At 36.2% G+C, this 26950-nt stretch overlaps 2 protein-coding genes across 4 annotated transcripts; one reads left to right on the top strand and one right to left on the bottom strand.

Moving 5' to 3' along the window:
- Positions 1-229: 229 nt before the first annotated feature.
- LOC125681263 (inhibitor of growth protein 1-like) lies at positions 230-5646 on the top strand. The gene is made up of 4 exons (XM_048921281.2): positions 230-501; positions 1014-1217; positions 1509-1672; positions 4465-5646. The coding sequence occupies exons 1-4, from the start codon at positions 360-362 to the stop codon at positions 4747-4749; spliced, it is 795 nt and encodes a 264-aa protein (XP_048777238.1). The 5' UTR covers positions 230-359; the 3' UTR covers positions 4750-5646.
- Positions 5647-6162: 516 nt separating this feature from the next.
- LOC125681269 (dual specificity protein phosphatase 1-A-like) lies at positions 6163-12474 on the bottom strand. Of its 3 annotated transcripts, none has more exons than XM_048921287.2 (3): positions 11041-12474; positions 10783-10853; positions 6163-6672 (listed from the first exon to the last, which is right to left on the bottom strand). In XM_048921287.2, the coding sequence occupies exons 2-3, from the start codon at positions 10841-10843 to the stop codon at positions 6284-6286; spliced, it is 450 nt and encodes a 149-aa protein (XP_048777244.1). In that variant the 5' UTR covers positions 10844-10853; positions 11041-12474; the 3' UTR covers positions 6163-6283. The 3 variants fall into 3 exon arrangements, with proteins under 3 accessions (XP_048777244.1, XP_048777245.1, XP_056010492.1); XM_048921288.2 differs by having other exon boundaries at positions 11072-12474; XM_056154517.1 differs by lacking the exon at positions 11041-12474 and having other exon boundaries at positions 10783-10898.
- Between the last annotated feature and the right edge of the window lie 14476 nt (positions 12475-26950).

The raw sequence follows: 26950 nt of genomic DNA, 5'->3' as shown, positions 1-26950 counted from the left end.
GCCCCGTGTCACAGCAGATGTGTTACGACAAAGACCCAGGGCTGTGGTCGGGGTTGGAAAAAAAAACACCAATCCCACCACACATTAACTGATCTTCCACAACCTAAAGTATGTGGTCTGAGTATTCATTAATAATCAATATTTTGCAGTCGAGCGTCTGGTTGAACGAGACCAATTATTTTGATCCACCCCTGCATTTTATGAGGATTTCCCACACCAACCTCGATATGAACTACATGATGTCAAAACGAGACATCTAGGTCATATATGAAAAAATAAACAGTGGAGGGAAACTCTATCGAATTGATCATTATGTCTTAGTTTAGTCAGTATTATTCACCGTCTCGCAGCACATAATAATGAGTATGTTAAACCAAGCTGCAGTAGAAGCTCTTTGTTCTGCAACATATTTGGAGAATTATCTTGATACTATGGAAAACTTGCCCGACGATCTACAACGAGTCGTTACACAAATGCGCGAGTTGGATATCCAATGCAGAGGTAATTTCTTTTATCCACTGTATTTATTTAGTATGCTCTTCTTCAAAGTTCTTGTTTGAGTTAAAAGCTTCTTTGGCCGTTCCTTCTCATTTTGATAATTCAAACAGTAGATTAACTTATGGTTTATTATCGGTTCGAATTTCCTCACACGTTGAAAAAACGTGTTAGACCTAACGATAGTTAGCGTGTACCGTACATCGCGGCAATACAAATTACATGGCATGTACGCAGTATGTTGTACATCCAATTTAAGTCTTAAATGGTACGTTTATTTTATTATTGAAGAAATAACATGCAGATCGAGTTTCCAAAGTGTAGATCGGTTGTATTTGGACATTTTATGTTTATTAACAGTCCGAACAATGAAATTTAATGTACTATTAACTTCTACCAGTCCGAAGGAATGTTAACCAGTTAAATTCTTTGGACCGGTAGTTTTCAAAAATTCTGACATGAAAACGTGTATCATTCAAAGAATTATAATTTGCTTTTGATACTGTACATTTGAACAGATATAATGCAAGACATTGAGTATCATCAGGAGATATACTCCAAAGAAGTGGAGGGCACTGCCAAGAAAAAGGCGCTGATGTCAATACAGAGAGCTCTTATACGATGTCAAGAAATTGGTGATGAAAAGCTTGGACTTATGACCGTCATTGCAGAGCATATCGAAAATAGACAAAGACAGCTGGAGCAGGACAGGGAAAATTTAGGTGAGAATAAAAAGACTTAATCAGAAATGAGAAGTACACAGTCACACTCACAAAATAACCAAGAAATTTTGGTTTCTATATTTTAAAGTTAAACAAGGGAAGGAGTTTACATCACATTTTGGATTCTTATTCTATCATTGATAAAGCAGACTTACATTCATAACCCGACATAATATTTTACAAAACACAACTTTCAGATAAAAAAGAACTCTGGAGTTTTCATGCTATATATTATATATTTCATCAATCTTTGTTGTATCCTTAAATGAAACATAAATATTTTTTTTATAGATCCCACATCTTCAAGAGATGTTGAGAAAGAGGAACAACCACTAACAATAGTTACTCAAACAAAAGCAGTGAAGCATGAAGAAAAGATAGAGAAAATGCCAATGAAACGCCAACGAAGACAAAAAACAACAAGTGACTCAATAGCTAAAGAGGAAGAAAGGAAGGTAGGAGAAAAAACTATCAAAATAGATATGTGTACCTGCTTTTCGTCTTCGGCTCAGGTGACCTTTTCTGATAAAAAAAAAAGCCCAACAACTTCCGTTGTCTGTTTGCGTTGTAAACCTTTTGCAATTTCATCACCTTCCCCACAACCGTTTGGCTAGTTTCAACCAAATTTGGCACAGAGTATCCTTGGGTGAAGGGAGTTCAAGTTTGTTCAATTGATGGGCCATCTCTCCTATTGTTCTTCGAACATGAAACAGTGTTCAGATGAATTAAATGCACAACAGATGTAAGAAAGTAGTCATTAATGTTTATATTTAGGCAGAGGCCATTACTGGGGATTTACATATGAATACGTAGGGAAAATGTTTAGAATATTTCGTCTCAAGAACCACAGAATCTTCAAACATTCCTACATAGTGTAGATTAAAGTTAGGGTCACAAATTTGGTTTTCAAGGTACATATGCTTCAATTTTTATGTTGGATTTGTATAAAGATATCAATATTATGGTATTCTATGAAAAAGTGAAAGCAGGGCCTCATGGACCACATCGCTCACCTGAGTCACCTTGGCCCTGCTGTTGTAATCTCTATTTTTTTTTTCTAATCTTTATTCTCATGAAAAATTTTGACCCCTTATTGTGGCCCCAACCTCACCTCAAAGGGTCACAACATAACCAAACTTGAATTCACACACCATGCAGATGCCTTAACACCAGTATGACATTACTGTTCTGGAGAAGGTCAAGGTCACAAGATCATAGATCATGGCATCAAATGAAATAAGAAATCTATGTACTGGTACATGATATGAAAGATTTACCTTTAATAATTCAGGAAATGTTGAATAGGTTAGGTTTTCCTAAAGGCATAGGATGTACGATTTTGGTAAAATTTCATATGTGCCAAAAAGGTGGCAGAATAAAAAATTATAACTAGAAAATCACAAAAGTCCATCAGAATGTTGACATACACACTGGGTACGCTAATAATTACAAATTAATTCCCTGTTGTGTGTCTGGCTATATCATGTTTGTCTCCGAAGATTGCCGACACAGCATGTGCGGCATGACTTTGCAGTCAAAGAACGTCCTTTAATTCATTTCAACGGTCAATGTCACTTCCAATATTTATCCGCGATTTGTGATAATTGGCTTGCACATCCTAAAGATCTATTCTGTTTGGAGCAGAATCGGTCAAAACACGCAATCTTCTGTGAGTTGACCTTACATCATCCGACATGTTTTTCTTGATTGGCTTTGCGCTTGCGCAGTGAAAACAACCAAGCGAGTTCATTGTAGGTCATATGAATATGGGCAGAGATAATGTCGATATTTTGTCTGCCAGACGAAAATTCAATTTCATTAATTTATTGCTGAAAAACATAATAATTGAACATCAAAATGTAAATGAAAGGGTTCAAAACATATATTCATTACTTTGTGAAAGTATTTACGTAGTTTTTCTTTTTAAAATATATTTATTATGAAAATCGTAGCTCCTATCCGTTTATAGTAGGTCAAACTCCAAAGTCAAGTTACAAGATATATCATGATATCAAATAAAAAGTCTTTTCATAAAGAGCTGTTTACAAAATATTAAAGCCCTATAGATCTTATATAGTTCAGATGTTTAATAGGTTAGGTTTTCTTTAAAATAGGTCTAACTTCAAGGTTAAGGTCACAAGGTTAGAAACTTAGGTCCAAAAAAAAAATTTTGTCACAAGGTATGTACATATATGAAATATGAGAGCCCTATCACTTACCAGTCATACGTTATAAGTGAGGTAAAAAGTGTTGAAAGGATCAGTGCACTTAAGCAATGAGATTTGGAACCTTTTCATATATTATTTTTTTAGCTTTGAATTGTAATTTATCAATGGATTACATTATGATTAAATGATCAGATTATAGTTCAATAATATATTTCTAATATATAGGATAAGGGTTTTTTTATCATATAAATTTTGATAATAATACAATGTAATTAAAAAGTCGCATGGGGTTCCAGGTTAGTCCTCAGTACCCCTTGCTTGTTGTAAGAGGCGATTGAATGGGATGGTCCTTCGGATGAGACTGCCAAAACCAAAGTCCCATATCACAGGAGGTGTGGCACTTCGGATAAAGATCCCTCCCTGCTCAAAGGCCATAAGCACTAAACATAGAACTAACTTTTGCAGCCTTTATCTTGTAATGCATCAATAAAATGTTGCTTATCCATCTGTGTGTCTATAAAATCTTATTCTGTGGTACAAAAAACTTACTCTCTTCCAAAAGAGAGAGTTTCTGCAAAATATTTACTCTGAAAAATGCAAAACACATCTGAACTAATCCATCCATTTCCATAAAAGCATTTGACTTCATTAAACTTTTATGCTTTACTAATGCATTTATATATATTTATTTCATATCGCAAGGGGATGCTCCGCTTAGCAGTGCTCTTGTTCACACTAAGATACCTTAGGGCATGGTGGTCTTTAGTGAGTTTACATTAAAGATTTAATCTACAGGTACATGTAATAGTATTCCAGGCTGAAAAGTAGGAGGAAGATGAGTATTGTGGTCTGGGCTCCTGGGTCTTGTTTCATTGACCAAGCTCATTCATACAGTGAAATTCATTTAGTATGAAATTGTGATGCCCATGAAAATTGCATTTGCTAAATTCAGTAACATTGCATCTTATTCTGGTTTTTTATTTTCATGCAAGGCAACCATATTCATACTTTTTATTTGATACCAGTAACTCTTTTTTTGTGATATGTGGAAATATTTTAAGTGTATGAATATTTTGTAGGAAATACAAGATAAAGGTCCAAAGAAGAAAAAGAAGAGGAAGGCAGCAAAGAAAGAGCAGGCACCTGCAAGCCCAATTGAACCTCCTATTGACCCAGACGAACCTACTTACTGCCTCTGTGAACAAGTCTCATATGGAGAAATGATTGGCTGTGACAATGATGCTTGTGTTGTTGAATGGTTTCATTTTAATTGTGTTGGACTTGTGAACAAGCCAAAGGGGAAGTGGTTTTGCCCAAACTGTCGAGGAGAAAACAGCAAAGTTATGCGGAAATTCGACAAGTGATTGAAAATGATTTTTATCTAAATATATGTACATTTTTATGAAATGGCAGATTTGTAATTAAATTACCAGTATGTTATTGAGTCAAATGTCTTTATCCAAACAGAAATTGTTAATTCTCAACATCTATTTAAGAACTTACGATCAGAATTTAATGAAAATTCAATTAGTAAACTATCTTTATGCCTTTAAGGGACATTAGCCGTGAACAAGGACATAACAACTTTTTAAATCTGAACCATGATTGAATGCTGGGATGCATTTAAAAAATAAGAAAAATAAATCTGACAGTGGAAAAAAAGCAATTCTTTTGTCAAAATTCCAACAAAATATTCCAACTTGTATGAAGTTTGATATGTCAATGGTGATTCTTATGTATTGTCAACCTGTTTTAGTCATTTTAGTAACGATCAGCAATTTGACTTGGGCAGCTATTGCTCTAGTAAGAGTTACAAAACTATTGCATTTTGAATGCTGTGAGTGATCTGATAAAGGAGTGTTATACAGTTACATTTTGAAAGAAAAAAATATCTTTTCTATTGGTGCAAAGAGGTTGGAAACAAAATTTTTTAAATTAGAAAATGAGTGGAGTGTAATACACCCTTTATTTTCTTGATTTAAATAGTGCTAAATTTATTCAGAGTTCTCTTTCTTTGTTCATTGATTTAGTGTTTCATTCGGTACATTGTGGAATATGAAATCATTTATTGTAATTGTATATATGAATTATCAGAAAATCAGATCGCTGCTGATTTTAATCTTCATATTATTCATTATATTAACAAAAGAACAAATATATTTTATTTCTTTTGTACAATATGATTGTGCTTTATATACATGTATGTTTTAAGTATGTGTTCATTTAAAATAATTTTACACAATTAAAGTATTGAATTACAACTATATTGAGATTACTTTTTAGACATTCAATCTGCAGACATTTCAGAGACCACACAAATTTTTTTCAACAACATTTCATGCTGTTCCATATGTCGGCAAACATCAGGATACACCAAGCCATATGCTCCAAACTTGAATAAATACATTTTGCCACAATGTTTCCAATGGCAGATGATTAAGAAATAAATTTCATTTTTGAAAAAAATTTCATTTTTGAAAATACATAAGGGTATGAACTTTGATGATTTACATCCACATACTTCATAAAGCGTCAGGAACTCCAGTCGGAAACTGCATGTTTGGTAGTCATACATCGTCGGATACTGAGTACCTGAGGAAGGCAGTTAAAAGGATACAAGAAAACTTAGAATAAAGAATATTCTGCCTAATTTTTCAATGGCTAACATTCTCATTTATACAAAATAAATTTATCAAGCTTTAATTTTGAAATGTTTTATTCATTAGATTTAATTATCAACGTTTCGATTAACCTGCACAAGAACAATTACTACCATGAATTTTTCAATTGGTTTATTGCTATTTTTACATTCACACAATATAGGAACTTTTAAGACAATAACATGCCATTCTGTGTTTCTTATACAACAGTCTGGGAAAACCATTCAAGAATTTCTCTTTACTTTTTGAAATACTCGATAAGCTGTCTTCGAAATCCCGAATTTGGACAGACCTCGTTACCCTTCCTCTTACTCTGTGCAAATTTCCGAGCATCTTCAAATGTCATCTCTTTGGTTTTCATGATGTAGAGAATGATTATTGTTCCTGCTCTGGACTGCCCTGCGTTACAGTTCACAAGAACACGACCATTCCCAGCAAAGGCTTCCTCGATAAACCTGATAGACTCGTCAAAGTATGGATGAATTTCTTCAGTTGGTATATCTTCAACTGGGATCCTGAGATATTTGAATTTTCCATGAAAATTATTTTCATAAGAAGATAAGTTTACAATGTGAGTTATACCTAGATTCTCCAGTCTGTCTGAATCTTTGGCTGGAACAAAACCACCTAAAACGAGAGGAATAAAGGTGGTACTGTATGCAGTCTTACTTTCGCTATTTTAATGTGAAATCAAAGCAGTGAATATAACTTGTTCTTATATTTAACTAATAAAAGGTTGAAATTAAGAATAAAGTCTGTTGAACCAATGTAGGAAGCACTGGGGAGACCTTGCTAGTTACCACAGGTAAATGTACTTAGTGTTTCGTCTTTATTAATACTTCCTTATCAGTAAATATTTGTTATTACTTATATCTCATTAGCTAGTTCAAACTATGTGTTCAGAATAAGTAACCAAATGCTATAGTGGTAAAGACATTTGTTCTACACCATTTGATACATGATTGGAACATAAATCTTTTATGGAAGTTATATACTATCATTCCAACTCCCTGCAATCCATACAATATAACTAACAACAATCCATACAATATAACAACAATCGATACAATATAACTAACAACAATCCATGCAATATAACTAACAACATTCCATACAATATAACTCACAACAATCCATACAATATAACTCACAACAATCCATACAATATAACTAACAACAATCCATACAATATAACTAACAACACTCCATACAATATAACAACAATCCATTCAATATAACAACAATCCATACAATATAACAACAATACATACAATATAACAACAATCCATACAATATAACTAACAACAATCCATACAATATAACTAACAACAATACATACAATATAACTAACAACAATACATACAATATAACAACAATCCATACAATACAACTAACAATACATACAATATAACAACAATACATACAATATAACTAACAACAATACATACAATATAACTAACAACAATACATACAATATAACTAACAACAATCCATACAATATAACAAACAACAATCCATACAATATAACTAACAACAATCCATACAATATAACAACAATCCATACAATATAACTAACAACAATCCATACAATATAACTAACAACAATCCATACAATATAACAACAATCCATACAATATAACAACAATCCATACAATATAACTAACAACAATACATACAATATAACAACAATCATACAATATAACTAACAACAATCCATACAATATAACAACAATACATACAATATAACAACAATACATACAATATAACTAACAACAATACATTCAATATAACTAACAACAATCCATACAATATAACAACAATCCATACAATATAACAACAATCCATACAATATAACTAACAACAATCCATACAATATAACTAACAATCCATACAATATAACAACAATCCATACAATATAACTAACAACAATACATACAATATAACAAACAACAATCCATGCAATATAACAACAATACATACAATATAACTAACAACAATCCATACAATATAACTAACAACAATCCATACAATATAACAACAATCCATACAATATAACTAACAACAATCCATACAATATAACTAACAACAATCCATACAATATAACAACAATACATACAATGTAACTAACAACAATCCATACAATATAACTAACAACAATACATACAATATAACTAACAACAATACATACAATATAACTAACAACAATCCATACAATATAACAACAATACATACAATGTAACTAACAACAATCCATACAATATAACTAACAACAATCCATACAATATAACTAACAACAATCCATACAATATAACTAACAACAATCCATACAATATAACAACAATCCATACAATATAACTAACAACAATACATACAATGTAACTAACAACAATCCATACAATATAACAACAATACATACAATATAACAACAATCCATACAATATAACAACAATCCATACAATATAACAACAATACATACAATATAACTAACAACAATCCATACAATATAACAACAATCATACAAAATAACAACAATCATACAATATAACAACAATCCATACAATATAACTAACAACAATACATACAATATAACATATATATATATGCAAAGCACTAAAATGACCAACGACACGAACAACCAGATTGTAAAATTTTCCCTTCTTCAGGACAAACGAAAAAAATTACATAATGTGTGTGGCCAATATGAACAGAGAATAATAACAAAAACTACATATGAATACATCTAGCACTACAACTACACTAATCTGCAAACGTATTTACAACGCAGACTATATGGGTTTTTTTTTTTTTTGGTTTTTAGGCTTGCCAATCAATGTTAAAAGCGGAGCGAATTAGGGCATGCCTTATTCGTCCAAAGAGCTGATCCAAAATGATCACTTCTCGTTGACAGGCGCGGATCATCAGATCACACGAGACGCGAAGCGTGGAGTTTGATCTGATGATCCGCGCCCGTCAACGATACGTGATCCAACTCTTCGGATCAAGTTACTGTAGTAATGATAAATTTATTATATACCATCTTAAGCATTTTAAATCCACATTTATAAGATACTAAAGGTAATCCAAATTATCAAAAATACAGACATACAGTGAAGTTATATTTTGTGTACGCAGTGTTTTTTTTTTTTTAACGCGGTCAATATTTTCCACAAAAAACGTTGCGGTGATGCATTGTGACGTTATCAGTTTCATAGGATACTGATACGGAATCAGAAAACTAAACTGGTTCCCTGTTGATCTCGCTTCTCTACGGGTACGGTCAAACTTCCACCAGAGTTCGTTTGCTCACAAACCAAACTCTTCCACTTAGGCATTATGGGATAGCGATTTCTTAGGGCGCGTATACTGTGACGTCACTGTAGAATGACGAAAAAACATAACGTCAAACGTAAACAATTTTCAAAACAAGAACGTAAACATCAAGTTCATTACTTTACACAATAATTTGAACAGTCTCCCTACTTTTTAATGATCTTTTGATCATTTTATGTCTAAAATAAAATCCATACTTTTATATTAATGCTCTTAATATTAATATCTTCAAACTTTTAACTGCGAACTACTTCTTTAGTGTAATTTGTCTGCGTGATAATCGCGGACTCACAATATACAAATCTGTATATATATTGTGGTGCGTCACATAGGAGAGGTCTATTCGTAGGTGACGTAATGAGGCCTCGACGGGGAGTTTGCTCTTACCCGTTGTTTGTGTGTAGCACCAATCAGCGGGGAACCAGTTTATCAGAAAACCAGTGTGGTGATCCGGAAAACCGGATCACACTCTGTGAAATCCACAGTATCAAAGAACGATACATTGATGGGTATATAATAAAACAATAATCCATATAATACAAGTAACAATCCATACAAATTATGTAATACGTTGTGTAACTAACAATAACGTCCATGCCTCGATTCAATAGTTTGGCAGGTCCCTAAGAAGCCACTGATACATATAATGGGTGTCGATATTCCTATTTGTCGCCAAAATATGGCTGAAATATCGCCAATTCGGCGCCCTTCTATATTTTCCGTCCATAAGATATTTTAATTGTATGTATAAAAAAGATAATAACCGATCCAGGAGGACAATGTTATAACGAGGAGATAGAAAAGTTCCAGACAACTCTGGTAGTGTGTGATATGGCATTCAGGACTACATGTACCAGCTCTGGCTAGTAGACCGCGTAGGTTAACCCTTTAGCTCGATTGGTAGAGTGTTGGACTTCTGTGCCAGAGACCCGGGTTTAAATTCCATCAGAGGCATAAATATGACGAATAAGTACAGTGCAGGGACATAATATTCTATTACATCGTAAATGCTGGTTTTATGAATGTGAGTCAATGTTTGTTGGTTTCAATGCTATCAAGTCCAGTTAACCTGATCCTATCCTATTCCAATGCTACTTCAGCTAACCGTAACTAGCACAACTGCTACCGGAAATAGTTATTTTTGTTAATCAATAATCATTGCTTTTATTATCAAAATAAATCGTAAATTTAAGCAGAAAATTACTTCTGTTTCATTATTTGTAAAGCTATATATAACAAAATCAGAATAGTCTCGATGCTAGTAAATACTGGCAATGCTTACTGCTTTCAAGAATGCTAAATCAAATTTTAGTTTTCCGAAATGCTTGTCATACTTAGGTACTAATATTAAGGGGTTCCTCCAAGGCTTCCGTAGAAAGGTAACTAGTAAGCAATTTTAACTCATACTTATAAACAAGTTTGGTAAAATTTCATCCAAGGCATCTTCGTCATATCCATCGTAATACATTGCGTTGAAACTGAAAGGGATAGACAATATTAGATTTATTGCATCGGGATCGTGATCTCTTGTCTTCTCATCATTTACATTGGATACGAACTTACGAAGACAAGAATAGATTAGATAACATATGAGAAAAAACGAATGAAAGGTTTAAAAAATATATAAACTATTCTTCATTACTAATAAAAATAATCAGCGCATACCAACAAAGATCTCCAATTTCTATAGATCTACCTGCAAATTTTCAGCAAGCCTCACCATGCACCACTACTCGCGCTGAACTCTTCTGTAATAAAGACTGAAAAATGGATATTCAAAGTGAAAGTAGGCGTAAATGCTACGGAACGAAGCTACGAATTTTACATTCTCAGGAGGGGTGAAGTTACATGCCACTCATTTATATCTATGTTTGTTTCCCCTTAAAAATAAAAACAAAACAAAAGACTTCAAATCATTTAAACTCCCGGATTTTTTTTCTTTTCTAAATTTCAGTTTTTTGCTTTCCTTAATTTGTGCAAACCAAGTGTATAAAAACAATTAGGAGGTCAGAGTTTACTTTCCCTGAGTAACGGTCAAATTACTTATTTTCGTCATATTGAAAAACAGGATATTACTTCCAAAAAGTAACCCAACCCCCCGGCCTTCATCACAATCAACTTCATGGTCGTCACTGAGGTCAAACTGGGTTGATTTCTTCTACTTGTTCTAGCCCTGTTTCCAACTTAGTATCAATCCTAACATATGAAAATATCTTTATTTCATCAATCGCTTTGACTCCTATGCTATACGTATTATTAAAGTTCAGTAATGAAAATCATGTCATTCTAAACTTCTAATGTACATGGCTCCATCAGGAGCATAGCTGTGCGTACATGGATAAAAGGTTAAAATCTTGCACTCAAGGGCTCTTGTGATTAAAACTGAATAAAAACTATATCGTATCTTTCCATCTATGGTGTCATTTGTTCGCCGATTCGGACTTTGAAGGTCTCAAGTGAATCGGCAACAACGATGTACTGTGTCAAGGAGTTCCAGAAAATCCAAAGATTTCCAGGAATTAGAAGTATTCTATATGGGAATGTTAAAAACAACAACTAAATGATGACGCTATATCATTACACGAAGCATGTGAACTAGTCACCTCTTCTCATATAATGTGAACACTTTACTAATTAACCTGTCTCCTTGTCTTGAACATGTAGATAACAGCAAAATACTCATAGAAATTGCATTTTTCATCAAACTTTCACATGTTGTAATTAAAATTGTAACTGTGGTCCACATAGTTTCATAGATTTGTTAACGACAACCACGGGAAAGATAAAATTCCATTGATTTCGTCATATCGCATTTGAGGGTACCATATAAGGCCGTCTGCATATAACCACTTAGCTTCACTTGAATATGAAATTTTTGAAACAAATAGTTTGAGGAAATTACCGGCTTTTCATTCTGAAATAAATGCTGAATTGTTTTGACATTATGGTATTTACAATTACTGATGAACATATTAGTGTAACTATGGAAGAAAAAAACTTAGTAGCCTATTGCATGTTGACGGAATGGGAAATACAATCATGTATGAAAAGATAAGTCGTGTGTTAGATTAGCAGGGATCATGTCTGAATTTAAAAAAAAAAAAATTATATCGGGTTGTTGTTTTTTTACAGGGGAAAGTATTGTCACCCATACTTCTTCTGTATATGATATATGCTAATGATTTTGAAATGGAATTTTTAACAAAAGGGGAGGATCCATGTAAATAGCATGTACAGAAATTCTTCCATTTTAGAAATAGCTCTGTATAAAGTGTCATACTCTGTTTAATTGAATGTGATTGTTTTAATGTATGCAGATGACATGCCTATTTTTGTCGAAAGTGTTAATGAGTTACAATGCATGCTGGATACTTTGTATACTACTGAAAAGCATCTGTCGGCGAACGTAGAAAAAACTAAATTTAGTTAATTTAGAAATGGGGATAGATTTAGTAGAGTGAAAGATCAGTGGCGGATTTAAGGGGGGGGGGCGCACCCACCCACCCCCTAAAATTTTCAAATTTAAGGTAAATTTTAAAAAAAAAATGTACTAAACGATAAAAGAAGCAATGATTTCTTCCACTCCCGGAGAAATAAATGACAAAATCTTTTGATTTCTTGAATTACTTTATTGGGAGAACTTTTTTTTTTTTTCAAAAACCCTTAGAATTTGCGTCATTTTATTAATTTCACCTTATTAAAAATGATAGAAAATAGTACAAATGACTAAATAGGAGACACATTTCAAGCCCTATAAAATCTGTAAAATCCAGGAGCTTCCGGGGGCTTTGCCCCCTGGGCCCCCACCAGGGCTTCGCCCAGACCTCCTACCTCATAAAGTGGTGCCCCCCCCCCCCCCATTCCCCCGGTAACCGCAATTACTGGATCCGCCCCTGAAGATGGCATTTGAATGGAGAAACCATCGAATTAGCTAGCTAGGACAGAAAAACAATGTTTTCATTGAAATCTAAAGTAGGCCACTACCAATTTTATTCAAATACAGAAACAAAGTTAGGTTTGTTTTATTCATATGTTGCAAGTATACTTAATTAATGTTGTGAAGTGTGGGGTAATCACAATGCTAAAGATGTTGAAAGTTGCACTTGAAATACTTAAAGTATGTACTGAATGTTAGAGCAAACACAAATATTGTTTCTTTACATGTTGCAACTACATATAAAATTCAGATCGGACGATTGGTATTTGTATCAAGGCATGAAGGTACTACTCGCATGACATTGAAAATGCTGGGTGTGTTCCTTTTTAGATGTGCTGCTTATTATTGTTTAATTTAGAACTGATATATTCATCATGCAATAAAATCTGTTTTATTGAAAGAAAAATTATTTTCTAATATCAGAATTTTTTATATCAAAGTACATGTACATTTGTAATACAGAATTTATAACAAAATAAATCAAAGATAAAAATTTCTTATTTTAATTGAACTCAAAATCTGATAATTCTATAATGCAGATGTACATGTAGTTATATTTGCCTCTCCATGGAACAGTTACTTCTACAAGGCCAAGTGTTTGGGGCTTTATGGGGGGGGGGGGGGGGTGCATAACACGGTATATGGAAATATCTGTGAACATTCGGTTTTTGTAATTTTTATGTATGAAGACATATGTGAACACGGTGTTTGTAATTCTGTCTGATATATGAAGACATCTGTGAGCACGGTGTTTGTAATTCTGTCTGATATATGAAGACATTTGTGAACAAGGTGTTTGTAATTCTGATATATGGAGACATCTGTGAACACGGTGTTTGTAATTCTGTCTGATATATGAAGACATCTGTGAGCACGGTGTTTGTAATTCTGTCAGATATATGAAGACATCTGTGAACACGGTGTTTGTAATTCTGTCAGATATATGAAGACATTTGTGAACACGGTGTTTGTAATTCTGTCTGATATATGGAGACATCTGTGAGCACGGTGTTTGTAATTCTGATATATGAAGACATCTGTGAACAAGGTGTTTGTAATTCTGATATATGGAGACATCTGTGAGCACGGTGTTTTTAATTCTGTCAGATATATGGAGACATCTGTGAACACGGTGTTTTTGTTACAGTTTGATCTGTTCCAATGTATAAATGTACAATACAAACATCTTGCTTTTCGTTGGATAAAACCTTTCCTATTTTCTGCAGTGTAAATGGACTTACTCACTTTCACAAATGGGGATGTTGTTAACGTACTTTCTACAACAGGGGAGGTTGGAAACGTAGTTTCTACTACAGGGGATGTTGTTAACGTAGGTTTTACTACAGAGGATGTTGTTAACGTAGTTTTTGCTACACGGGATGTTGGTAACGTAGTTTTTACTACACGGGAAGTTGGTGACGTAGTTTCGACTACAGGGAATGTTGTTGATGTAATTTCTACTTCACATGGTGTTGTTAACGTAGTTTCTACTACAGGGGATGTTGTTAACGTAGTTTCTAATACAGGGGATGTTGTTAACGTAGTTTCTACTACAGAGGATGTTGGTAACGTAGTTTCTACTACATGGGATGTTTTTATCGTAGTTTTTACTACACGGGATGTTGTTAACGTAGTTTCTTTTACAGAGGATGTTGGTAACGTAGTTTCTACTACAGGGGATGTTGTTAACGTAGTTTTTACTACAGGGGATATTGTTAACGTAGTTTCTACTACAGGGGATGTTGTTAACGTAGTTTCTACTACAGGGGATGTTGTTAACGTAGTTTTTACTACACGGGATGTTGTTAACGTTGTTTCTTTTACAGAGGATGTTGGTAACGTAGTTTCTACTACAGGGGATGCTGTTAATGTATTTTCTACTACACGGGATGTTGGTAACGTAGTTTATACTACAGGGAAAGTTAGTAACGTAGTTTCTACTACAAAGGATGTTGTTAATGTTGTTTCTACTACAAGGGAAGTTGTTAACGTAGTTTTTACTACAGGGGATGTTGGTAACGTATTTTCTACTACAGGGGATGTTGTTGACGTAGTTTCTACTACAGGGGATGTTGTTAACGTAGTTTTTATTACACGGAATGTTGGTAACGTAATTTCTACTACAGGGGATGTTGGTAACGTAGTTTCTACTGCAAAGGATGTTGTTAATGTTGTTTCTACTACAAGGGAAGTCGTTAACGTAGTTTTTACTACAGGAGATGTTGGTAACGTAGTTTCTACTACAGGGGATGTTGTTAATGTATTTTCTACTACAGGGGATCTTGTTAACGTAGTTTCTACTACAGGGGATGTTATTAACGTTGTTTCTACTACAGGGGATGTTGGTAACGTAGTTTCTACTGCAGGGGATGTTGTTAATGTATTTTCTACTACAGGGGATGTTGGTAACGTAGTTTCTACTACAGGGGATGTTATTAACGTTGTTTCTACTACAAGGGAAGTTGGTAATGTTGTTTCTACTACAAGGGAAGTTGTTAATGTAGATTTTACTACAGGGAAAGTTAGTAACGTAGTTTTTACTACACGGGATTTTGTTAACGTAGTTTTTACTGCAGGGGATGTTGTTAACGTAGTTTCTACAACAGGGGATGTTGTTAACGTCATTTCTACTACAGGGGATGTTGTTAACGCCATATCTACTACAGGGAATGTTGTTAACGTAGTTTTTACTACTGGGGATGTTGTTAACGTAGTTTTTACTACTGGGGATGTTGTTAACGTTGTTTCTACTACAGGGGATGTTGTTAACGTAGTTTTTACTGCAGGGAATGTTGGTAACGTAGTTTTTACTACTGGGGATGTTGTTAACGTCATTTCTACTACAGGGGATGTTGTTAACGTAGTTTTTAGTACTGGGGATGTTGTTAACGTTGTTTCTACTATAGGGGATGTTGTTAACGTAGTTTTTACTGCAGGGGATGTTGGTAACGTAGTTTTTACTACTGGGGATGTTGTTAACGTCATTTCTACTACAGGGGATGTTGTTAACGTAGTTTTTACAACAGGGGATGTTGTTAACGTAGTTTTTACTACAGGGGATGTTGTTAACGTTGTTTCTACTATAGGGGATGTTGTTAACGTAGTTTTTACTGCAGGGGATATTGTTAACGTAGTTTTTACTACTGGGGATGTTGTTAACGTCATTTCTACTACAGGGGATGTTGTTGACGTAGTTTTTACTACTGGGGATGTTGTTAACGTCATTTCTACTACAGGGGATGTTGTTAACGTTGTTTCTACTACAGGGGATGTTGTTAACGTAGTTTCTACTACAGGGGATGTTGGTAACGTAGTTTTTACTACAGGGGAAGTTGTTAACGTCATTTCTACAACAGGGGATGTTGTTAACGTATTTTCTACTACAGGGGATGTTGTTAACGTAGTTTCTTTTACAGAGGATGTTGATAACGTAGTTTCTTTTACAGAGGATGTTGATAACGTAGTTTCTACTACAGGGGATGTTGGTAACGTAGTTTTTACGACTGGGGATGTTGTTAACATTGTTTCTACTACAGGGGATGTTGTTAACGTAGTTTTTACTGCAGGGGATGTTAACGTAGTTTTTACAACAGGGGATGTTGGTAACGTAGTTTTTACAACATGGGATGTTGGTAACTTAGTTTTTACAACAGGGGTGTGGGTAACGTAGTTTTTACTACAGTTTAGATATTGGATTGGAGTGAAAATTAATTTATCAGAGATATGCTTTTATTCTTATATAAAATATGGGGGGGGGGGATTTCCTGTGCTTTTCTAAATTCATGTGTATCCTGTGTGTTTTTGAAAGCAGTTTCTGTCCCAATTTAAATCAGCTTGATAAGTATATATATAAAGGTGTGGGAAAGGACTATCAGTTATTGCGCCTGATACAATTAATTACTATGTTATTTGTCATACCACACATTTTAGTTCTTAAACACTTGAACAACTTAGACATAACAGATTGTTTGCCATTAAATGAACTGAATTTCTTTATGTTCCAGGAGAACAAATGCATATGAAATAAAGATTTTGTATTGCTGTTCGTTATCTTCGCCTCTATTGTGGTCCTTTAGATCCATTACAATGTTCCTTGTGTAATGCAATCTGTGATGAGCTAGCAATGGGTGCTTTCAAGGTGGTCAGATATCTTTAATTATTGTGATATGTCATTCTTTAACGTAGTTTCAAGGACAGTCTTGCGTGCTTTCAAACTGATGTATTTTATACAGCACTGAAAAATTAAGAATAAGAACCCCACAAGGTATCTCAGTTTTATTAGATTAGTAATGGGATCAAGCCCACATCACGGGTTTATTGATTGCGAAAGAGAATGAAAAGCCCTGTTCTAATTACTTGAGTTAATTCTTTTTTTCTTGTTATATGCTAACTAGTTTCCTGTTAAGTTTGTTGAATCTGTTTCTAATTTTAAGGACATAAAAATCATCAAAGCAATTACGTTTTGAGAGTCATTAAACTAAAAGCTGTGTTGTCATTTCGTTGCTAAGATATACCAGAAAACATGTCATTATACAACGTCTGCATATTCTGATAGTAATGGAAATTTCGTAAATTAGAAGAGGGAAAATTGAGCGCAATTAAGAAGTTGTAGTTCTTCAACAGTGTGAATCTAAAGAACTTTTCATGCACACTGAAGTGCTAAATATATTCTACATGGGTATAGCATTCAGAGTACAACTTATAACCATTAAGGACATCTTTTCAAAATTAACATTTATTTTTTTAAGAAATCATTTTATCTTTTCGGGGATAAATATGATTTTATACCAAATCAGTATACTATAGAATAACCTAAAATAACAAAGGAAAACGCAACAAAAATGTTAATTCCCCTTTTAAAGAGAACATTTTTAAAAGTTTTATGGTTCAAATTTAAATTTTTTTAAAATGTCTTTGCGATATTTGTATTCTTACATATGTATAAGAATTCTAGTGTTAATCCGTCCTTGCAAGCCTTATAACATCCTCCTAATGAAGCTGACATATTTCCTCATGAATGCGATGCAGTTATGAGCAATGTGCGTATGAATCTTGGTAAATACGGCTACTTTAACAGAAATAAAAGCAGAACGTAATACTTGGGTGGATGAACAACAGCACTTCATGTCGGCATACTTTTCATGAAGTGCTAGTTAATGCGTATCATGATGTACATGCTGGTGTGAATCGTTCCAATCCATGTCCTCATGCACTTTCAAAAATAAAATATATTTCATCAATAAATAACAATACTTTAAACAAGACATTTTCTTTAATATTGAGTGGAAATTAATGCAGTTTGAAAGAAAACACATCGCATTAATATTGATAAGTCACATGGGGATCGATCCAACTTAAGATTTCTTTTTCCATTTGAATACAATGATCTCTCTCATGCATAATCTTCACAATTCATGTGACATAATAGACTAATGCAAAAATGGCGGGAAAGTATGGAGTGCGTTCGAGATTGCGTTCTTCTTCGACCACACTATCTACAGAGGTGGAGTGCGTTCGAGATCGCTGTTCCCGTTGCTCTCGTGCTCCGTTCTTAGAGTCGCGAACGACGAGAACATGTGCGCACGAACGTGTTCTTGTTTTCAACCACACTGAGTCCGTTCGAGGTCGCTGTTCTTCGTATGAGTACAAATCCCTGTCGATCCCGAATGCCGAGTACGCAACCCGAGAACGGAGAAACACGGACCCCTAGCTGGACAAACCAAGTAGGATCCGGTGCCTAGGGGGAGTAAACATCCACTTTTGATCGGCAACACCCGCCGTAAACCCTATATCTTGATTAGGTAAACAAAGTAATCCGTTGTCGAAATTAGTTTGTAAAGAACGGTCTAACAATTTGTATGAAACGCAACAGATAGCATTTGACCTAATACAAGCTGTATTTGCAAATTAGATAAATATCTAACGATCATAGAATTTGAACGAGACTGTTAAAAAAAACCATAACATCAATTTATGTGTAGGGTTTCGGATTCTAATCTGGGATGGGGGTTCAAATTTTATGTATTATTAGAACTCTCTGGGCGGATAGGTAAATATGTGCTATTGCCCATCAATAAAAAAGAACTGAGCCCTGCATCTCGTCTATTTATTAGGTACTATAGACCCGGCTACATTTGGGGGTTCGTCCGGGATGCTGAAGCCAGGTACCTATTGCGAGGACGGATGTTTGGGGCATCAGCAGAAGCCTTAGAGAGTTCATCACCTTTTGTGCAATTACACTTGAGGGAGGAAAACGGACTGGGTGAAGGCGATCTAGGCAGTAGACGGGTGGTTAGAGGAACAAAGCAATGAAAGTGATGGCGGGATCATTGGGTGCCAGATCCTTAAGCAGATATTGGATGAACATGACAGCAAGAAAAACTATCAAGCAAGAATCGATGACGCCGCAGAAGTCAAGTCTACCTACGCATGTGTCGTCCAGTGCCCTGCGCAGATTTTAAAATTCATGGGGCTATTGACTCTAAGACAGGACTATCCATTATTAGTTTAGTCAGGCAGATTAATACCGAATTTGAAAAGGGGCTACCCTGACACTGAGATCTTGGGTGCTATCATTCGTGCAGTTCCTATCAACACAGGACTGAGAAACTATCTGGAAGGAAAACAGTCCCTGACACTTCCAGCAGTGCAATATATTTTAAGAGCCCACTACAAGGAAAAGTCAACTACTGAACTTTTTGGCCAGTTAGGTCAACTTACCCATCAACCAACAGAGGAGGCCCAAGAATTCCTTTTGAGATCTTTTGAGCTACGCCAGAAAATATTGTTCACTTCACTGGAAAAGGGAGCTGATGTAATTTACGAAGAAGACCTTGTTAATAAACTTATCCAGTGTAGCTGCTAAACCAGACTGCGTAGTGATATAAGGTCAGAAATGAAATCAACTTTAGAAGGAGCAACTGTGGACAATGAACATTTGATACAGATCCTCAGTGTTATATCTATGAAGGAAGAGGAGAGAATTACAAACTGAACGGATCCAGGAAAACGGTGAAGGTGTCCGCTGTAGAATCATCAGCTTCTGAGTCACCAAAATAGTCGAACAAAAAACTCGTGAAATAAGGGCAATTCACGCTTGGGTCGAGGGAGCTCCGTGCAGAGATAGAGGCCCTTAAGAGGGAAATGACATCCCCAAACTAGGAGAAGTCCCGTGGAGGAGCACGGTGCTGTAGAGCTTGTCAAAACATGTGATCATTGTTGGCGATGTGGAAGCTCAGATCATTTTCGTGCAGGATGTCAACAACGGCGATCGGGAAACGGGACAGAGTCATCCGAGGGGGGCGGGGTTGACTCAGCGGAAGGAAGTCCCCGATACCAGAGAACAGTGTTGTCAGTGTGGACAATGTAGTAATGGACTTATTGAATGTGAAAAATGTCATGTATCAAAATATTGTTCAACCAAGTGTTAGACTAATCATCGGGACGTGCACCAACCAGTATGTGAAACATTGACTCGCATTAGTGATAAACATACACTTCCCCTCACTGTGATGAATATTAAGGTGAAGTCGATAATCTAACTCCCTGAAATAAACGGCAGGTGAGGAAGCTTGTTGGGGAAGAATGTATTATTAAAGAACGATTGGTGACAAGCTGATGGATGTCCTTTGGGATACAGGAGACCAAGTGAGTCTAATTCATAGCGACTCCCCCAAACTTCTCGATATTGGGACAAATAAAATCAAAGCACTTGAGACAATGTATCCAAATTTAAGAGTTTCTTCTGCAAGCGGTGATAAAATTCCTTAACGAGGGTATGTGGAACTTTTGTTCAGACTAGGTGATGATGAACCTATCACAATACCTTTCCTTGTAAATGACACTTTGTCCTTGACACGACCAATATTGGGATATAATGTTATTGAACATTTATGTTGTTAATATGGATCAGAGAGTTTCGTTTACAGTATGCCGCATGCATGTTCAATACCAAACAAAGACTGCACAAAATTAGCGAGAGTTCTAGTTGAGAACCATAAGATAGTAGGACAGGTGACTTCTAGATCCAGGAACTGATAATTCCCAATCTAATTAAAATCAGATCCTAAGATACGCTCACAATCGCTACAATAGGATCTGACATAACCCCATAGTGGGTCACGTCTATATGACCTTTCGTTTGGAATATTCATGAGAACTATCAATCAGTCAGATTGCACCAATACAGACAATGATGGCTATTTAGGCGGTTCCCGGCAATTCATAAACAAGCTGCAGTAATCTCTTTCCCACGAAGTTTATTGCACACTATAAAATTGTATATTCTCACATAAGGAATTTTAAACTTTTGCAACAATGCCTTATCTATTCCGTTCATACAAACAACAAAACGTACGATATAAAATACACCCAAATTAAATTGTGAATTACGATTTATGTATGAATAGGGATGGGTATGATTTGAATAGTTTTCAAGATGGTTTACTTAATTAACTCGAAGAATATAACGCCAATCGACGTAAATGGTGCATTGTGATGTCACCTCTAGCTGCAATCTAATTAAAATTAAATGTTAGATCCGCTCGGATCTAACATCTAATTTTAATTAGATTGCCTCTAGCTGCGATGTGTTTTCTTTCAAACCAAACAATCCCAGCTATTTTCCTTGAATTGTGAACACCGTCGACTTCATATGAACATGACTCCTAGTCGGGTTATATCAGATCTTCTTACGCAAAGTATACGGGCGCGGATCTAAGAAGTCTGATTTTAATTTGATTGTGGTAATTCCACCAGGGGGTTCAAAGATTATTCGGGTTCGTGTACGATCTGGAGCTACTGCATCAGAACCTCTCAATTGTCTCTTTATCCCCAAGGAAGATGACAGGTATGGACAAACCATGAACGAAACTTTGATTACCATCAGAAACCCAACCCACTTGTGGGAATTCACAATTCATCGTACCAGGAAATCGTCATTCCTCGAAACTCTAAATTGGGTTATTTAGAGACCTGTGGTGCATGTAGATACTAACTCTGAGATAGAGGAGATACTGTAGTCATCGAGCAAGGAGGAGAAACTTCCAGCACTATCTGTATCCCTGGATTCATCTAATCTCAGCGAGAGTGAAAAAGAAGGTTGCTGACCCGATAGACAGGAATATTGACGTTTTCTCTAAGAATGAGGATGACATTGGATATGTGCCTGAGCTGAAGCTGGATATCCAGTTGATGGACAAAATCCCTGTCAAGACGCCATATCATTCCACACCACAGGCTCTCTATGATGAGGTGAAAGACTATATTCAGAACCTGATTGCAAAAGGATTTGTTCGAAAGTCAAAGTCACCCTATGCCAGTCCATTGGTATGTGCACGCAAAAAGGATGGCTCACTGAGGTTGTGCGTGGATTTCAGAAAGATCAGCAAAAAGTTTTTAGCCGATAGTCGCCCCTTACCGAAGATCCAAGACGCACTGGACTACCTTGGTGGGAGTAAATGGTTCTCTTTGCTTGACCAGGGAAAAGCGTATCATCAGGGGGTAATGGAAATTCTATACAGCATTTGTGACCCCTTGGGATCTATATGAGTGGGAGCGGATTCCGTTTGGGCTCTTGGGAGTCCCGGCAGTTTTCCAAAACTTTATGAATGAGTGTCTGGAGGGATTACGTGACAGATATGTCGACCTTATTTAGACGACATTTTGGTATTCACTGATCATTTACAGCATTTGGACTTGATGTTTCAGAGACTTCGTACCGCAGGTGTCAAGTTGAAGCCAACAAGATGCCTTCTATTTCGTCAGAAAGTCCGATATCTGGGTCATTTTGTTACTTCTACAGGATACACACTGGGCCCTGAGGATAAATCAGCCGTTCTTAAACTCAAGGACAAGAGACCCACCTCGGTTGGAGAAATCCGTCAGCTGCTAGGCTTTATAGAGTACTAAAGAAAATATATACATGTACCAGACTTTTTAAGAAGAACCAAACCTTTATATGACTTGTTGAAATTACCAAATTTCCGATCAGCAAAAAGTGTGCCCACCATTAAGAAAATCAAAAGGTGACAACTCTCACCGAAAGAGCAAATTCACTGGACAGAACATCAGGGTTCGCTGAATGAACTAATTGACTGTCTGGTCCGCCTCCAGTGATGGCTTACCCTGAGTTCACCAAGTCATTTTTTTCTACATGTAGATGCCTCTGGTGAGGGATTTGGCGCTATTCTCTATCAAGAAGACCACGATTAGCGATTTCGTGTGGTAGCTTATGCTTCACGTACACCGACACGTGCCGAACAGAATTACCATTTTCACTTTGGAAAACTTGAATTCTTAACGCTAAAATGGGCCGTCACGGATCGATTTAGGAACTACCTGTACTATACTCCCAATTTTACTGTTTTTAGTGACAATAACCCTTTAAACTACATTCTAACAATCCCACGTTTAGATGTTACCAGATTACGATGGGTTGGGGAGCTGTCGGATTTCCAGTTCACCGTCAAATACAAACCAGGACCCCTAAATCGTGATTTTGATGGGTTGAGCAGAATGCCTCTAGGCTTCAGCAAGTTCATGTCGTCGTGTACAGAAGAAAGTGACCCAACAGATTTACAAGCATTCGTGCAAATGGCGAAGGCCAGAAATCAGGAGGAGATACCATTTCTACCCACAATGGCTACTGCATCCCCAGTTGTCATGGATGACTAGTTTACACAACAATACCAGCACCCACCATTGGGAGGCAAACTCAGAATTTCAAAGGACATGCTACGAATCTCACAGGATGCTGACAGTGACATTGGTGTAGTAAAGAAATTGATGGAGTATGGGGGAAAGCCCACCCATAAAGTTCGTGTGGGTTTGTCACAGCCTGGCAGACACTTGCTCCGGGGATGGTCAAAATTGGTAATTGGGGAAGGAAGAATATTAAGGATGACAGTTCGGCAACCTTCTGGGGAGATGCGTCACCAAATCGTACTACCAAAAGAGTATCGTCCAATCGTCATGGAGGAACTTCACATAAAACTGGGTCATCTTGGCGCCGAAATGGTTATTTTACTTGCTCGGGAAAGGTTCTACTGGCCACACATGACCAAGGACATTGAATATTTTTTGCGTCGCCAGTGCACCTGTTTGAAGAACAAGCCACCAAACAGAAAGAGTGAGGCTCCTTTGCAACCTTTAACAACCACATACCCATTCGAGATTATTTCTATTGACTTTCTACAGTTGGAAGCCTGTAGGGGGATACCAATATATCTTGGTTGTGGTTGATCGCTTTACTAGATTTGCTGCAGCCTACGCCACTACCATCAAATCCGGGTGTACAGCCTCCGACAAGATTTTTAATGACTTTGCCCTTACTTTTAGATTTCCTGATAAGATACATCACGATCAAGGCCGAGAATTTGAGAACCACTTTTTCAAGCAAAGTAAAGCACTCCAAAACCATACCCTATCACCCCCAGGGGAATAGGCAGTGTGAGAGGATGAATTGGACATTGCTGGGAATGCTCAGAACCCTAACCCAGAACCACAAGAATGATTGGAAAAGTCATTTTAAAAAGATGGTCCATGCTTACAATTGCTTAAGGAATGAGAGAGCTGGGTTCTCACCCTACTTCCTAGTGTTTGGACGTCACCCACCAACAAAGATGAACCACATAAATCCAAAGCTCACTATGTAAAGGAATGGGAAGCTCTTATGAGGGAAGCCTATAAGGTCGCAGGGGAAATGTCAAGAAAGGCTTGTGATAAAATGCGGAAATTTCATGACTGTAAACCCACCAATGCTGCCCTGGTTGCAGACGACAGAGTTTTAGTAAGGAATTTGACTGAGCAGGTGGACCTGGGAAACTTCAGTCATATTGGGAGGAGCAAGTTCGTGTTGTCGTGAGACGTCTGAAGGACTCTTCTGTATATGAAGTGCGCCCACTGCAGGTGAAGGTAGAATTCGGCGGTTACATCGAAATCTTCTCCTACAGTGCAACGACCTTCCATCACTACACCCACTTGTGGAACAGCCTTTGCTCAAGAGGAAGGAACAGCACCATTATGTTGTCACTGACAAGATTTCAGATTCTGAGTCGGATGACTTTACAGTTGTAACAAATTATCCTGCTAATGAGCCGTTTGTAAGTGATCTAAATTAGCTGCAATAATGTAGCCCAATCCAATTTTTTTTTTATTCTGACGTTTTCGGGATAGGGCTACAATTCCATAGGATCTCTGTAATGGTGCAAAATAATTTTATGAATAACCGATAATAAACTCTGTGTATTAGTCCCAAATGTTGTTTACACCAAAAGGAGTACCAACTTTGTGCTCGGGCATGTCTAATAAAGGTGTTTTTCATTAAATATAATGTACAGCATGCAAAATTCTTCGTCTGCTCCGCCATGCTTGTTATCGCGAGATCTCGTAGGTGGATCTAATGAAAAGCCTAAACATTGACAATCAGCGCGAAAATGTAGTTACTCGAGCCACTTCGACAAAGGAAAGAAAATCATATTGTTGCAGAAAGAATTTACACTCTGCTGTTCGGTTTTTAACTTGATATTAAATTCAAACCTTCTCAATACCGACGAAATAGCTTTTGCCTCCATACTTGTCCATTGATGTAAATACCACCTTATATGGCATATGCAAATGACTTGACAACCGGAAGTTGAAACTTCAGTACATCAAACATGGCGCATAAATATGAATCGAGAAACTGGGATTTATCGAAATTGTTGAAAACGGTAGAATAGAGCCTCACAAATCTAAAGTTGCAGGTTGTAAATTTATATATTGACTAAGAAACATAGAATATCATTTTATTTACGTAAAGAAAGTCAGGAAATGTTTAGAATGAGCGCAAATGTTGCGGGAGTGAATCACTCCCGCATTTGCACCATTACGGAGATCCTAAGGAGTTGTAGCCCTCTCCCTAAAAAAAAAAAAAAAAAAAAAAAAAAAAAAATCAGAGAGGGCTACATTATTGCAGCTAGATCTAAATCCTCATGCAACACCTTTCGTTCAAATAGAGGAACAAACTTCCGTGGCTAGCGATCTGGAGGAAACTTCAAGTTCATCAGAGGGTAAAGAAGCTACCGATTCTGATGGTGATGGGTTAACAAAGCATAAGAAAATGGGGGACAGTGAGGGTTCATTCCAAAGTGCGGAGGAAGTCCGACGTTCATCTGATGATTTATCAGAAATTGATGAACCCACATTCGGGAGAGGGATGCATGAACCCGAAGCAGTTGGATTCGAACACCAAAGACGTTTCGTGTAACCACCGCTGCGATTGACCTATGACCAGATTGGAGTGCCAAGTGACCAGGCGTGGACGAAATGAGTGCAGATTTTCGTTCCAGATGCGCCGTGGCGCCCTTGGAACTAGTCGGTGTAAATTTGGTGTACTTCTGCTGGGATCTTGATACATGATGTTTCTGTGTTTAGTTACCAGTGGGTGAAGCTGTGAGATCATCTGTAAATTGTACAAGTATGTAGGAGTAACATATTTTAACATAACAAAGTGAACATTGGAGTCAAAGTTCTTGTGTGGAACGCCATGAGATGATTAATTTGTTTAGAATCTGGCCAATTTTGAACAAATGTTTAAGTATGTTTTAAGGTACAACTTAAGATTACAGTGTTGTTATGAATGAGTAGTATCATTCTAGA

The sequence above is a fragment of the Ostrea edulis genome, chromosome 2 (genome assembly GCF_947568905.1).
Source record: "Ostrea edulis chromosome 2, xbOstEdul1.1, whole genome shotgun sequence".
In the NCBI taxonomy this organism is placed as follows: domain Eukaryota; kingdom Metazoa; phylum Mollusca; class Bivalvia; order Ostreida; family Ostreidae; genus Ostrea; species Ostrea edulis.
The sequence above is the reverse complement of the archived record's forward strand: the minus strand, read 5'-3'. Positions and strand labels throughout refer to the sequence as shown.